This window comes from Pteropus alecto, unplaced genomic scaffold (assembly GCF_000325575.1).
Source record: "Pteropus alecto unplaced genomic scaffold, ASM32557v1 scaffold11, whole genome shotgun sequence".
In the NCBI taxonomy this organism is placed as follows: Eukaryota; Metazoa; Chordata; class Mammalia; order Chiroptera; family Pteropodidae; genus Pteropus; species Pteropus alecto.
Window position 1 is genome coordinate 11,654,754 of NW_006431956.1, and position 14,848 is coordinate 11,669,601.

At 42.0% G+C, this 14,848-nt stretch overlaps 2 protein-coding genes across 2 annotated transcripts in view; both read right to left on the reverse strand.

The window, feature by feature from the left end:
* The window catches only part of CUNH10orf113 (chromosome unknown C10orf113 homolog), a 23,942-nt gene extending 21,159 nt beyond the window's left edge, over positions 1–2,783 (reverse strand). The window contains 1 exon segment of the mRNA XM_006927130.1: positions 2,608–2,783. Within this exon segment, the coding sequence (XP_006927192.1) occupies positions 2,608–2,783 (176 nt within the window).
* The window catches only part of LOC107195330 (LIM zinc-binding domain-containing Nebulette), a 161,641-nt gene that overhangs the window by 146,382 nt on the left and 411 nt on the right, over positions 1–14,848 (reverse strand). Inside the window, exon 2 of the mRNA XM_025043485.1 lies at positions 13,709–13,803. Coding sequence (XP_024899253.1) covers positions 13,709–13,803 — 95 coding nt within the window. The remainder of the gene's footprint in view (positions 1–13,708; positions 13,804–14,848) is intronic.

A 14,848-nucleotide genomic window follows, 5' to 3' on the forward strand; every position in this document is an offset into this window, starting at 1 on the left:
GAAAATTCACACTGTCGAATACCTTTTTAAAAAAAAAAAATTCAAAGTTCATTGTGTATGTTTCCTTTCCCTATACCATCAAAAATTAGGGCTAATTTTGCTTTGCTTGACTATTGTTAGTGAATCTGTTATAGGCTAAATGGTGTCCCCCTAAAAAAGGTATGTTGAAGTCCTAATCACAGTCCCTCAGAATGTGACCTTATGTGGAGATGGGGTCTTTATAGAGAGAATCAAGTTAAACTGAGGTCATTAGGGTGGGCCCTAATCCAATATGACTGGTGTCCTTATTAAAAAAAAAAAAAAAAAAAAGAAGGAAAGAAAGGAAGAAAAGGTGGTCCCAGAGAGACATGCAGAGGGAAGATGATGTGAAGGGACACAGGGAGAAGGTGGCCCACCACAAGCCAAGGAGAGAGGCCCAGAACAGATCCATCCCTCAAAGCCCCAAGAGGAAACCAAACCCACGGACACCTTGGTTTCTGACCACCAGCCCCCAGGACTGTGAGACAATCAACTTCCATTGTTTAAGCCACCATCTGTGGTACTTCACACGACAGGGCAAGCAAACTAGGACAGAAGCTATAAGGACTTTTTATTTTGAAGTCCCCACAAAACATCCCTGTATTTATCCGCAGAAGAATTTTGCCAAGAATTAATGTCAAAGTTATTAGGTTGTAATTTCGACAATCTGCCTCTCCTCCCCTTTCTAAAATTTGGAATATTTTTCCATCTCGAAGCTCAAAACTCTCAAAGCTTTCTTTTGCACATAATTTCTCAAAGAAGAGGCAATAATAAGTGTAACTAATACTTAACATGGTATCGATTCTGTGTCAACTGTTTACATAAAGTGTCTGATTTATTCCTTACTGTAACCAAAAGAGATAGTATGCACTGTTTTTATCCTCAGTTGAAACAGCCTCCTCATTTTGCAGATGGGATAACTGACTATATCACCATTTTACAGATGAGGGAACTGAGGCACAGGGAGGTGAAGCGACCAACCTGGCTGAGCACCTGAGTCCATTCTCTTACCTGTCCTACCACCTCTCTTCTCATCATTAATGGCCATGGCTCTATGGTTTCAGTACCAGGACCACACAGACTGGGTGTCCTCAGGCTGGACCTAGAGATCTGAACTTCTATTTCCATGAAGAATGGCTTGATGTCTTCCTACTATTCATTCTCCTTACCTTTCATGTCTGAATAATGTTCATGGATCTTTTCTAGTTTTAAATATCTTCTTGATTGAAAGGATTAAAGTTAAATAGGAATTTAATAATTCTACTTTTTTTCTCTGTCATCTTTTATTATCATAGCGTCTCTCTGAAGCCATTGTTCATCTTTTTTCTCTTTTCTTTGTCTTTAGAATTGTTCACAAGCCATTGCTCACACCGGCCATTAGCTTTCCTGATCCCATTCTTACTGTTTGTGCATTTTTGAATTCTCAGTCTGCTACCTTTTAAACTGTGTGTTGTGCTAATCAGAGCTTGGAACGCTCCACGGGATGCCCTATGTGGCTTTTTTGGTTTTTGGTTTTTGGTTTCTGTTTTAGAAAACAAAAAGTATTGCCCTTTTTCTCTCACACTGAAATAATTAACACATTTCAATCAGAACTTTGCCAAACTCTTCTATGTTACCGGGGCATCTTTCTTATTATTCCTTCTTTTGTTTGGTCAGTAAGTCTTTTTGAAAGGCCAACTGTGACAGGGGCTGCTCTAGTCACCAGGCACACAGGGGGCATCAAACTCTACGTGGCTCCTGCCTCACAGACTTTCTCATGACCTAGGGTTCCCTGAACACGCACAACCCCTCTCACTTCTCATACACTCTTTTTTTCTGTTCCATTAAATTTATTGAGGTAACATTGGTTAATAACAGGATTTAAGTTTCAGGTGTACAATTCTATAATACATCATCTGCATATTGCATCGCGTGCTCACCACCCAAAGCCCAGTCTCCTTCCGTCACCATAGATTTGACCTCCTTTACCCTCCTCAACCTCCCCACGCTCCCCCAACTTCTGGTAACCACCATACTATTGTCTGTGTCTATGAGTTTCTTTGTTTGTTGCTTTCTGTTTTATATCCGACATCCCTCATCTGGGTATCTACATGAAAATTTTAAAAACATTTATTTATAAAGATGATTGCGCCCCTATGTTCACTGCAATGTGATTGGCGATAGCTAAGACGTGGAAACAGCCTGTCTTTCGATGGATGATTGGATAAAGAAGCTGTGGTACGTATATGCAATGGAATATTATTCAGCCATAGGAAAGGATGAAATACTGCCATTTGTGACAACATGGATGAATCTTGAGAGTGTCATGCTAAGTGAAATAAGTATCATAGACTCTTAACAGGCTTTCTTGAAGTCTGGGGTTTATTCCTCCCATCACTCTGATGAACTTCAAGATAATGGAGACCCCTTCTTCCAAAGTTTTCACAACTACTAATCACCAACCATTTCTTCCTTATTTGCCCCCATTAAGTCTGAAGCAGCTTGAAAACAGTGAAACTATAAACAAAAGCAAAGCAACAACAACAACAACAAAAAACTGATAGCCCCATTTAAACTCTCAGCAGCTGTCTCACCAAAGCCTCCCTTTACCCTGCATCCTGCTTCTGAGCCAAAGCGTAAACACGTCGAGATTCTTCGGTTGTGTTTCCCACCTGTAGAAGGTGCTTGGTCTGCCCCACGGCACTACCAATCCTGTTCCTCCTTCGTTCCATTCTCACCCGAATGTTCTCCATCATTTTTTCACCTTCGAGTTTCTCTCTATACATGGATCTACCTATTAGACAAGTTCTTTTTTTTTTTTAGCACGGCAAGCCCTTCTGCTGCCAGAACTGCGTTACCAGCCTGGCCTCACCACACACTGGCAATAATTCTGGATCTTATGAACCTTCTTTAGTGTCCAGGCATCGGTACAGATGGGTGAGACCATAAACATTCTCCTGTTGGTGTCCTCTGAGGATTACTCGATCCTTCCTCCATTCAGGTACTTCTTTTATGTTACCACCTGTGTTCTCCTGCTAGGGAATTAATTTTTAAATCCTGAGAAGCAATCTCTCCTGACCCACCAGAGAAAGATGCCAAAGTTAGGAAGCTTGCTATCAAATAAAGGACTGCTGTATCCCATTCAGAATAAATGTTCATTTAAAATCAATCCACACGTGTTTATTCGGTGTCTATTACATACCCATCACTGTATAAAGAAAAAAACAATATGCTTTTCTTTCAACATCTGTCAAACTGCCACTATGCAGGACGTCTCCTGGGCAGCTGCCCCCGTGCACAAATTATAGGTGCTTTTCCTCACTCCATAGCCTGTCAGGTACACATGACACAAGGGACACACAAACAAACCAGCTTCCTGCCTCCCGGCCAATTAAACCTGATGTTACATAACTACCATTTAAAACACACACACACACACACACACAGAGGCAAACCCTCTAAACAGGATTCTCTTTCTTCAGCAGCCTCTGAGGAAGAACTGTTCTAATATAGTGTTTCTATTCTTGATAGGAATAGCCCTTAATTATTATGTGCCTTAAGCATCCAGAAGTTTCTAAACAGAATTCCATTTAATGTTAAGAAAATCAGAGAACTACGTCAGTGGTAACAGAGAAGACGTGAGGGTGGGGGGAAGAGAGGGAGAAGACATGGGGGAGGTGGACAGACAAGAGCCAGGCAGGGGAGGAGCACGGATTCTGCTGAGTTGTTTTTGAAGTTCTGGAAATCTGGGGAGAAAATACAAGAGCACTGAACGTCACCCAAGAAGATTAAATTCTTCCACGAGAGAATGTAAAGACTTTTCATTAATCCCTGATTATATTTTGTTTTAAGAAATAAATCATACTTATTTCCAAGAAAAAAATATATATATACACACACACATATATATACATATACATATATGAAAATTATTCAGCCTTAAAAAAGCAAGAAATCCTGCTATTCGTGACAACATGGATGAACCTGGAGGACATTATATTAAGGGTAATAAGCATATGGCCTGATGTCTTAAACACAGAATTCACTTTGAAAAACCTTGCTGTAACAAAGTGATTTTTACAAACTGCCTTGGTAGATGACGCTATTCTTATCATCCTTTGTTCAGTGGCACGTCAGTGACCACTAATTTAGCTATAAATTTCAATATTCCACCCAAACAGAGGAAGTGGCAGCTATTGTTCATGTGTATCATCATTCTAAGCATGGCAGGCTGCAGCTGAGATCCCATACAGATTCTCATGGAAAGAAAAGTCCGTTCCTTCTTGTTGAGTGAGCTCTCAGCTAGGGATGCCTGAGGCTGAACTGTATTGCTCGGAGGGCCAAAGGAGCTTGCTGTACCCCTAAAAAAGCAAGCTGGGAAATGTGCTCTCTCAAGGGGACACTTACCAAGAACACAGGAGGTGCTGGAGTATACAAAGGCAACTGAGACTATTCCTGCACTCAAGAATGTGACTGTTAACAGGAAAGACTTCCTTATTTAGAAAAACCAAATCTACAGAGTTATATCCAGGGTCCTTCCCCAAATAGGTCCTCCTGTCCATCTTCTGTGTGCAGGCGGCAAACTGTTTATGTCCCACTCAACTTCCACTGATTGGCCAAATAGATATGGTGGGTTTTAGACCATCATTCTTGTCATAATGAAGGCTCATGTGTCAATAGTTCAAACAGTACATCCGATGAGGACATTGAGAAGCGAACCTGGTGTATAATAATGAACTTGACTAGCATTTTTCCATGGTTCCTCTGACTTAGTCTAAATAGTTGGAATTTCCTGAGTAATTGAAAATGTCATTGTCATTTATGAGTCCCTGGGTCCAAACTTGAGTTATGCTACCAAGATGGCTCAAGAGGGGACTGGCCACTCCAGAAATCCTGCGAATGGAGGGTTGGGGCTTTGATTCAACTGATATCCATGGACCTCACCTGGGGAGGGTCATGAGGGGGGGCACTGGAGATTGAACAAACACATGGTCAATGAGTCATCATGCCTGCGTATCGAAACCCAAATAAAAACTCTGGACGCTAAAGCTTAGCAGAGATTCCCAGTTGGTGAATGCATGGATGTGTCAAGAGAGACACACCCTGATTCCAAGGGGCCAGGGCAGGGGAACTCCATGGTCACGATCTTCCCATACCTCACCCTTCTGTCTCCTCACTTGGCTGCTCCTGATTTATGATAAAATAATCTTAAGCATAGCATTTTCCTGAGTTCTGTGAGTCATTCTAGCTAATTATCAAATCTGAGGGGGTGGTGGGAACCCCCAAATTTGTAGCCAATTGGTTACAAATGTGGTGTGGCCTGGGGACTCCCAACCTTGTGGCTGGCATCTGCAGTGAGGGCTCTCTTGTTGAGGATTAACTTGTGAAGCTGACGCCAATTCTGGGTGGTTAGCATTGGACTTGCACTGAAGCTTGGCAACCCCCATTCTCAATTCCTTAAACACATGCCAGAAATAATCCCTTTAAGAAGCAAAGCTCTTGCAGCTGACTGCACCTCCCCACCCCTAACCCACGTCCAACCCCAGGCTGGGAACTTCAAAAAAAAACAGCAGGAAAACCTCAGAGGAGTAGACAAACACAACCATAGTACAGGGCAGGCTTTTTAATAAGTGATATAATTGAGGTATGACAACCACAACAAGAGCACAAAGAAAGTCCAGTAATTGAGAGATTCAAAATGGCTTCACAAAGGCTGTCACGGCTATGTGCCTTAAAGATGAAAATTAACTTTAAAAGAGGGCGGGCCAGAAGGCATAACAACAGCGTGAATCAAGGGTCAAATCACCGCGTCAAGCTTAACAACAGCAAAAATCATATCTAATTTTTATTATCTCCTTACTATGTGCCTGAAACTGTGCTAAACTTATTTGGATATTCCAACAAATCCTTGATCCTATGAAGCAGAGTCTACTATTATGCCCACTTCATAGGTGAAGACACTGAGACTTAGATTAAGGAACTTGATGAAGGCATCGGAACCAGCAATCCAGTGTGGCTGAAGTGGAAGAAATAAGTAGAGGAAGGTAGATTGGGACAGGCCCTAGATGTCTGTCACAAATCTAATTTTTTTTTCTATAGGCAATGGGGAATCATCAGAGGTGTCGCGTGAGAACTATGGTTTCAAAAGATAACTGTGGTGGCAGGAAAGGCATTCAAAAAGAGAAAGACTACAACAGGAAGACCAGTTCGGGGATAATGGTCAGATCACCGGCCAAACATGATAAGACAGCATGAAGAAGGACAAGGACAGAGTAAACGGATACATGAGGATGGGGAAGAAGGGGAGGGAGGTGTGGAAGATGACAGAGATGCACAAGGCTCTGGGGCCTGGGTGGATGGTGGGCACAGGAGCCAGGAGAGGATGGTACAGACATCCAAACTCCATCACTATCCGTCTGAGAATCCGCTACGTCTTTCTAGACTGAGGTGTGTGTTTACTGTGCTTCTGCCTGAATTGGGTGGAGTCAACACTCTTGATCGATTAACGAATAGCGAAGTCACATTTAAAGACCAAGTTCAATACTGGCAGGAAACTGTCGAACTCCGCATCCAGATCTCCAGCCATCCCACTTCTCCACACTCTCTGTGGTTGACTTGTACCTGCCTTTGATGGATAAAGAGCATCGGGGGAGCTAATCAAAGACTCTTGTCTAAATGGCTTTTTAGACTGCTGCGCTGAAGCAGAAATGTGACAGACCACCAGTCTACTTATCGATCTGATATTATCCAAAACCACACACACCACACTAGTTTCAAGCTTCTCCCAGGATTTGGTGGGAATGGGTCAACAGAGAGTGTGGGAAAGTAAACAGGAGCTGGACACAAAGCAGCTCCCTCAAGGACTCCACTAAAATGCACAGCTGACTAGAGAGATAAAATTAATACCGAGTTTCCAGGGTTGGATTTAACAATCCTGGCAGTTCAAAGCTGGTCCTTCTCACAGCTTCCTGTTCACTGCTCAGGCCTGTGCCCCACACCTAGATGTGCCGGGAGAGGCTGAGGAACTGTTTTATTCATAAGCTGACCTCCGGAATCAATAAGAATCCTTTTACTAAGTCCTTGAAATGTTCTGGCTACTCAGCTCATAAATGTTAGTCTGGATCCCACATCTCACATGCTAAATGCTTAGGCCTTGCTAATAACCCAACTGTAAGAGAAAAGAAAAATTTGACTTCCTGTTCCTCTCGAGATGGATCCCCGAGGGGCCCTGATACTCTCAGGTGGGTATGTCTGCATCTCTCTCACTCCTGACAGTCCCAGGAACCACTCCCCTGGTAAAGCACTCATCTGAAAACGTTTAAAGAAGACATACTGAAATGCACTCTTACACAAGCCTCAGACACATAATCAATATTCCTTTACGCGCACACATCTATATCTTGCATCAACCATGCATTTCACCGGGATGTAGGAGATTTTTGCTGGGCTTCATCTCCAAATCTTTTCTAATCTGACATTATTCCATAATAAATATATCAACATAGAGAGAAACTATACATTGAAGGTAACTTTTGTAAACGTTTTCCAATGTCACAGAACTCAGTCCATGATTTGTAAATATGGGCTTCTACTATGATTTCAAAAGATACTAAAATTCATTAGATATCATCCAGGGCTCAATAAGGTAACTGGGAATCAGATCATTTTGCCTATACACTGGAACCTTTTAATTTTTTTCAAATTAAGTGTCTACTTCCCTCATTTTCAATCATTCAATTTTAACAAAGAAAAAAAGAAATGAAAAGAAAAGAAACTGTCATCCTCTTCCTGTATTGGGTCTGTGCAAGGAGCAAAAGGCCTGATTTTTGTGTGGTATGTAACTAAAAAGTCAAGCCAGGCATATCACAATTGATGCTAATGAGAACTCCTACACACCACAGTATCCTTCCATAGAAACTAAGTGTCACTTTTAACAATGTGACATTTTCTCCTCTCTAAGGGAAAAATGAGACAACTTTCAACTTCTTAAAAACGAGGGAGGGGACTAATATTTGGGCACCTAATAAAGTATCATTTGATATGCTAAAACTTACAAATATTCCCCCATTTAACTTCTATAAAGCTCCTGTTAGGTAGAAAGTATTATCCCATTTTACAGATTATCATTAAAACCCCCCAAAATTAAATGAGTATTAATAAGGAATCTTCTAGAAAGATATGTTTTGAAATCGAGCCTGAAAGCAGTGAGAGGAAATTCCATGTTCGTTATGGATTGGCAAAGGTGGGGCCCTCCTGTGGGTGGGGAGACTTTACCGCTGGGTGTTCAGACACCCAGGCTCCCCAAGTCAGCTCCTCTAGATGGCCCAAGCTCTGTCTGCCTCCCCAGAAGAAAACCTAGGCTGGGCAGCATCCTGAACTGGAGGCTAAGGCAAGGACTACACTCAGCGATGCAACACAACCCTCATGCTCACTGATGCACCTCATCTTTACTGAGCGCTAAGCGCCAGGCTCTGGGAATGTGGGGGTGAGCGAGACAGGTACCCTCGGAGCCACTCCAAGTGAGAAGCGGGTACAGACAGGTAAGCCCGTGGTTTCTGGTTAGGCCTGTGCCTTATACTTTGGTTTGCTGGAGAGGCTGTAGAACTGTTTTATTCATAAGTAGAACTCCTACACACCACAGTCTCCTTCCATAGAAACTAAGTGTCACTTTTAACAATGTGACATTTTCTCCTCTCTAAGGGAGAAATTAGACAACTTTCAACTTCAATACTAATCCTTCTACTAAGTCCCTGACAAGCTCTGGGTACTCAGCTCATAAATAGTAATCTAGATCCCACTTCTCACACTGCTAAAAGCCTCGGTCTTTTGCTAATAATCCTACCCCATTTTACAGATGAAGAAACTGAAGCTTAGTGATCAAGAGACTTGCTCAGTCAGATGTGATGAAGCCAGGATTCAAATCCAGTTCTGTGTCGCTTCAAAACTCCAATTACACCATAGGGCCTTTCAGAGACATTCTTAAGTAATCAAAGCTAACCTAATAGCAAGAATTTCATAATTTCCCTTGAGATAATTCGAGTTCTTGGAGTGTTACAGAACCAGGTTTGGGAGGCCTAAACAGAGATAAGAGGAAAATTCTGAAGTTTAAATTTAATTTCCTTCCATGTCCTCTGAGTAGCCCCTATTAAAGGCCCTAATAAAGAGTGACCAACAGAGAGTCAGTGAAGCATCGGCCTAAATAATACTCCTCAAGACAGGCTGGCTGGATGGCACTGACCGTTCTGGGTGGCTCATAATGACAGCATCTAGCTCAGCATCTTTCTGGGCTGTTGATAGTCAACAAATATTCACAAGATGGAATGCTAACACAGGCAGAACCAAAGTAAACACGTGCACAGCTCCCACTGTTTTATTTTTAAAGTCTTCCAAAATTATGTAAAGTCAAACTACTTGGTGAGAGGGAATCTTATTTGAAAGGATGACTAAACATATTTAGCACAGATAATTGTATCCATTCATTCCTGTAAGTAAACATACATTTGACACAGCTATTAGGTATATAAAACGTGGGCAGGTCGGGACATATTTTTCATCCTTCCACCCCCAAAAAAGATTTCCACCAAAGTGATGATTTGGAGAAATTATTGGCAAGGTCCTGTGAAACAACTGCATCATTCCTTGACCTGAAATAACTTGACCTCTGGCGACAGTTCACTAACTGGCCAGTCATTGGCACTGCTAGTTCTACGTGGTAATATTTCTCAGAAAATTTTAAGAACTGATGTATTTTTTACAAACACATAACAAATGCAATTTTGACTTTCACACATGATCAATTAAATAATTTATTTGACAAATGGCCCTGGGGTTTACATTCAGCGTGTGGCTTGCTGGGTAGCAAAACGTTTATAGTTGAACTTGGCATATAAATTCACATACAAATGTGAGCTATGTTTTTTGTCTAATCATTTAGTGTTATTTTCTCAGCACCTCTTAGCAATAAAAATATCCCCATGTCCTCTTTTCTTTGCAAGTTCCATGATGAAAAAAATCCTGAATATGCTTAAAAATCCACTGCCTGCTTATGAAACATAAAGATTTAAGAAAACATGGCACGTACTCAAGTAGACCAGTTTGTTTTTAAATATTTTAATAGTGTCCTCCGCTGCACCGGGAACTAAATGTGTATTGTGCCCAATTTTACATCCAGTGTGTACTATACTTTGATCATTCTATCAAAAGATCAAAATTTAAATATTATGTAAATGATATTTTATACATGTTCTCCTTTGCACAAAATCAAACGGCAAACTTGTTTGTTCTCTAAACACATGAGAATATATAAAGAAGCAACAAACTTAAACAGAAGAAAATACTACTTCATTCCATTAAAAAAAATGCCCTCAGGTATCAATTAAAATAAAAAGCCTTTATGTCTTAACATAATCCTAAATGTCTATGTTTATGCTTTCAAATTTTTAAGCATATTCTTAATGTTTATTTTAAAGGTTCTAGAGTTAATTATGCATGTTATTTTCACAAGAAATGCTATGTCAGTTCTCTTCTTGAAAACGCTGATAGGTTATATAAATCAACAGAAATGACAGCAGAAATTAAAGAACTACAATTCGGTATTCAACAATTTTAAAAAGTTGTCATTTCCATAACAATTAAACATAAAGTATGAACCTTGATTGGATTCTGGTTTTAAAAAAACAGCTATAAAAGACATTTTAGGACAATGGGACAAATGTGAACATAAACAGGATAGTAGATGTTTTGAAATTTTTGTTAATTTCCTCAGGTGTGGTAATGGCTCTGTAGTTCTTTAAGAAAATATCTTTACTTTTAGTGCTTGTATGAGATAATTTTTAGGGATAAAATATCTTGATGTATGAAACCAACTTGATGCATGAAACTGACAAATGGTCCAACTATTAATAATAAAAGTATTTGCACATATAGGTAAAAACATGAAGCCAATGTGGAAAAATGTTAATAATAATTGAATCTCAGTGCAGGCTATACCTATGTTCATTGTAGTCTTTCAATCATTTTGTGTATACAAACATTTTCACAATAAAAAGTTGCCGGGAGAAGAACAGTCATTTTTACTTAAACATGGATGTATGTATATTGACGCCTGAAGCAAACTAGGTACAGATATAATTTTGCTTTACATGGACATACAATGTTTCATTTTCCAGTAGCGGTATGCTTCAGAGAATCAATTTTCCCCATTGACCCAGAGAAATTATGGCAACCCTTCTGGCCAAGACCACAGGGAACAGCTGACTGACACACACACACACCCTGAATTAGAGCAGCGGCATCAGGCTCCCCAGAGGGTAATTCACTCTGACCAGCGAGTTTGCATGGCAACCGGTGCCCTTGGAAAAATCAGGCTTGAGAACGGACACTTGTAAGCCAGGAACCTTCACAGCAGATATAACCTATGACTTTGCCAGGCTCCATTTTCTGGAGATAGCATATGACATGAAGTTAAAACTAAACAAATTTAAATCATCAACTCTACTCATTCAGGCACGAACAATGGATTCCAGTCTTCTTTTGGTGGGCTACCAGGTTCGATATTAAGCAAAAGATCTGAGATGCTACCCCAAAATTCCAACTAAACCAAATAACAAAGTCCAGGAATTATATAAGAAATTTTAGAAAGAAAATCTGTAAGCATTTGATTTACAGATAACTGAAGTATTAAAAGTAGACTCAGACCTCTGAAACAACACAGCAGGACGTTTCTTATCCACAAAGAGAGGCTTTTTGTTTTGGGGTTCAGATCTCAAAGGTTTGGGGCATTAGTTCACTATTACATCAGAGTGCAAACCAGCCACTCATGACTTGCTGCAGAATCTGTTATTCTTTTTAATTGGACCAAACTGAAACTGAGCAGTAAGCACTGAATTTTCAAGAGGCCCAATGCAATCAAAGACTCTGCATCAATTGGATCTTTTTTTTTCTGTCTTTCTATCTTTTCTTTTTCACACATTATATTACATTACATCATATTTACAAATGTTGTTGTCTCCTCTTTTTCTTTCTCTCCCGTCTTTCTTCCTCCCCTCTGGTTCCTCTAGGTCTACCAGGCCCACTCAAAGGCATTGCTGTCACCAGGTTAAACTTCCGGCTCTGGAGCTATAAAGAATCTTGATGTGGCCCATAAAGCCTGACGGAATCGGGCCGGGAGCTAGAATACTTACAGGAAGAATGGTTCACGTTCCTTTAACCAAAGGACCATTATCCTGTTTATGGGTTGTCGGGGGCCCTTCCCCTTCTAGTTACTGTTGCCTGCCTTTGATCTTCAACCAATCATTTATACCTCCCTTTAAGAGAAGCAGGAGACCATGACCCTGAAATCTCATTTTGCTTCCGTTATGCCAGTAAGAGGCATGACACGGGAGGGGTGAAAATGTCAATAAGTTTGGGGAATATCTTACCCAAGAAAGTCCTGAATTCTGTTCAAAGTCCCCATTTTCTGATTTTTTTTTTTTTTTTTTTTAAGTTTCTGGTCTATCCGTAAGCACTAAGTTAAGTCTGGAAGGAAATACAAAGTGCTTTTTTTTAAAAGTTCTTCATCAGAAAGGTATGAGCACATTATATCTGTTTACCAAAAATTTACTGTCTACGAACATACGCTCCCATGAGTGAAGCATGAATTAACTATGGGCCCTCTATCTCCAGGAAACCTGAATGAACCTGCTTCAAACACTCTGAGGAGGAATGAATCCCTGGCAATATTCCAGCCAAAAGGCCAGGCGCCTCCTCTGCCTCCTTGAGGCCCGCAGGCCCCACAGGGAACTGGAAAGAAGGTTCAACAATTAGGGCCAAGGACCTACAGATGAAAACAGTCTGGGTGGGAGGATGCTCACAGAAGTAGAGAAACATCTGCCTCAGGGCAGCAAGGCAGCCTTTTGTAAGCACTGGCCAATGTTTAACCATTTGCAGCCTCTAGGAGTGATCTGAGCCCTTTCCTGAGGCTTATCCTCTCCCTGCCTCAATTTCTTTACCTGTCAAATGGGAATAACAATAGTCCCCCCCCCCAAAATGGTAGGGTCTGTAAAGATTTAATGAGTCAGCATGCACAAAGAGCTTGGAACAGGGCCTAACTTGTGGTAAGTACTGTATAAATGCGAGCTAATTGCTATTTTAGGCTAGAAGCACATCTATAGAAAAGCCTGCAAGGAAGCTTACCTTCTTTAATCCACACCGAGAGAACTACTACTAACCAGATGGAAATATCCACGTCTCAATTCTTTAGTTCCCTGTTTCAGGATCTCTAGAGTGGTCTCAGCTTGGACCAAGTAAGATTCCTTTCCATAACAGCTAGGTTCAGATATAAAACCTCAGTATGGCAACACTATATGATTAAAAATGGAAATTGACATGTGACTAAAATGGAAAGCTATCTGACATGAACTTCAGAGCCCACACGTTCTCAGTGTATAAGTTCTGCAGCTTCTAACAATTGTCCCCAACTTGGCAACCCTGTGAACCTCTTAAAGTAACCTTCTGACTAAAGCCGCCCACAAATTACCCTATACATTAGAAAGACAAAAATGCAATGACCTTTAACCAAGTACATGGCCCCAGAGTCCATGGCATAAACAGGTAACTAGCTGCTGCCACACCTGGGTGACACAGCAAGTCAATTCTTCAAAACAGGCAGAACGGCTCACTTGTATGCTCTGATGCTGTGCCACAGTTGGCACACCATGTTGACAATACTTACGCATTACAATAGGGCTTCTTTTCATAGCCTTTATAGTTGTTCATGTTCAGAGCCATCTTGCAGACTTCACAATGGAAACATCCTTTATGCCAATACTGAAAAAAAAATATGCAAAATTTTAGTACGATGCCAGTTGTTTCCAGGATGGGTACAGAAAAGACATATTTTTAGTGCCTCGTGGTCACAGCTTTTATTTGAAAAAACTACAACAAAATGATTGATGGTAACGGTGGATGTGTTTGCCTACTTTCGGTTAAGTAAATAAAGCAGGCAGCTATTAAAATTGAGTTTTAGATGAATCCCCACCACCACATACAGGCTCAGACGGAAGAACTGTCAAGGCTCTGCTCATATTGCACTTCTCTGAGCAGCCAGAGTGGGATTCTGAGCTTGGTTCGCGGAGGAACGGAGCCTGTGAAGTGGCTTCAAAAGGAAAACGACTCCAGTTCAAAGTGCCTAAACACCGTGCTTGTAGGATCTCGATAAATAAGCGACCACAGGAAGTCAGGCAACCCGCGGTGGCAGGAGGCGGACTATGGAAGTACACTTCGCCCCATCCCTGTCCAGCTTCCACTACACTGCGGGAAAGGTGGACTCCATCCGTTATGACTGTGGGGATGGCAGCGTGCTGTTATGAGGCATCTGTGTCACCACACGCAGATTTCACAGGGACCGCCTCCGGCTGGTTTCAATTGTCAGGCACTCAGGATAGCGCCGGGGTCTGTCTCCCAGGCTGTTCAACTCCATCCGCGCCTGGGAAGGGCCGGCCGCAGGGCTGCGGGGGCCGCGCGAAGGCCACTTCCTCTGAAATTCCCCAACCGGGTGGACGAGCCCCCGTGGGTCCTGCTCGCCGCGCGGAGCCGGGGCTCCCCGGGGGATTATTCTTAGCACTGCGGCAGCGGCCGCCCCTGACATATTAATTACTATTTGCCTCTCCATCTCGCCGCCGGCATGGGAAGCGCTGGGGCGGAGAAGTCGGGGTGCGGGCGGATCCTCCGGACCCCGGGTGCGGGGCAGGAGTGAAGGTGGGAGGAGACGCGGCTGGCCGATCAGCCCTTGGGTGCGGGGCCAGGCTTCCTGGCCTGGGGCCGCACTCCACCCTGCGCGCCCCACAGAAGCTCGGCCGAGGCCAGCGCAACC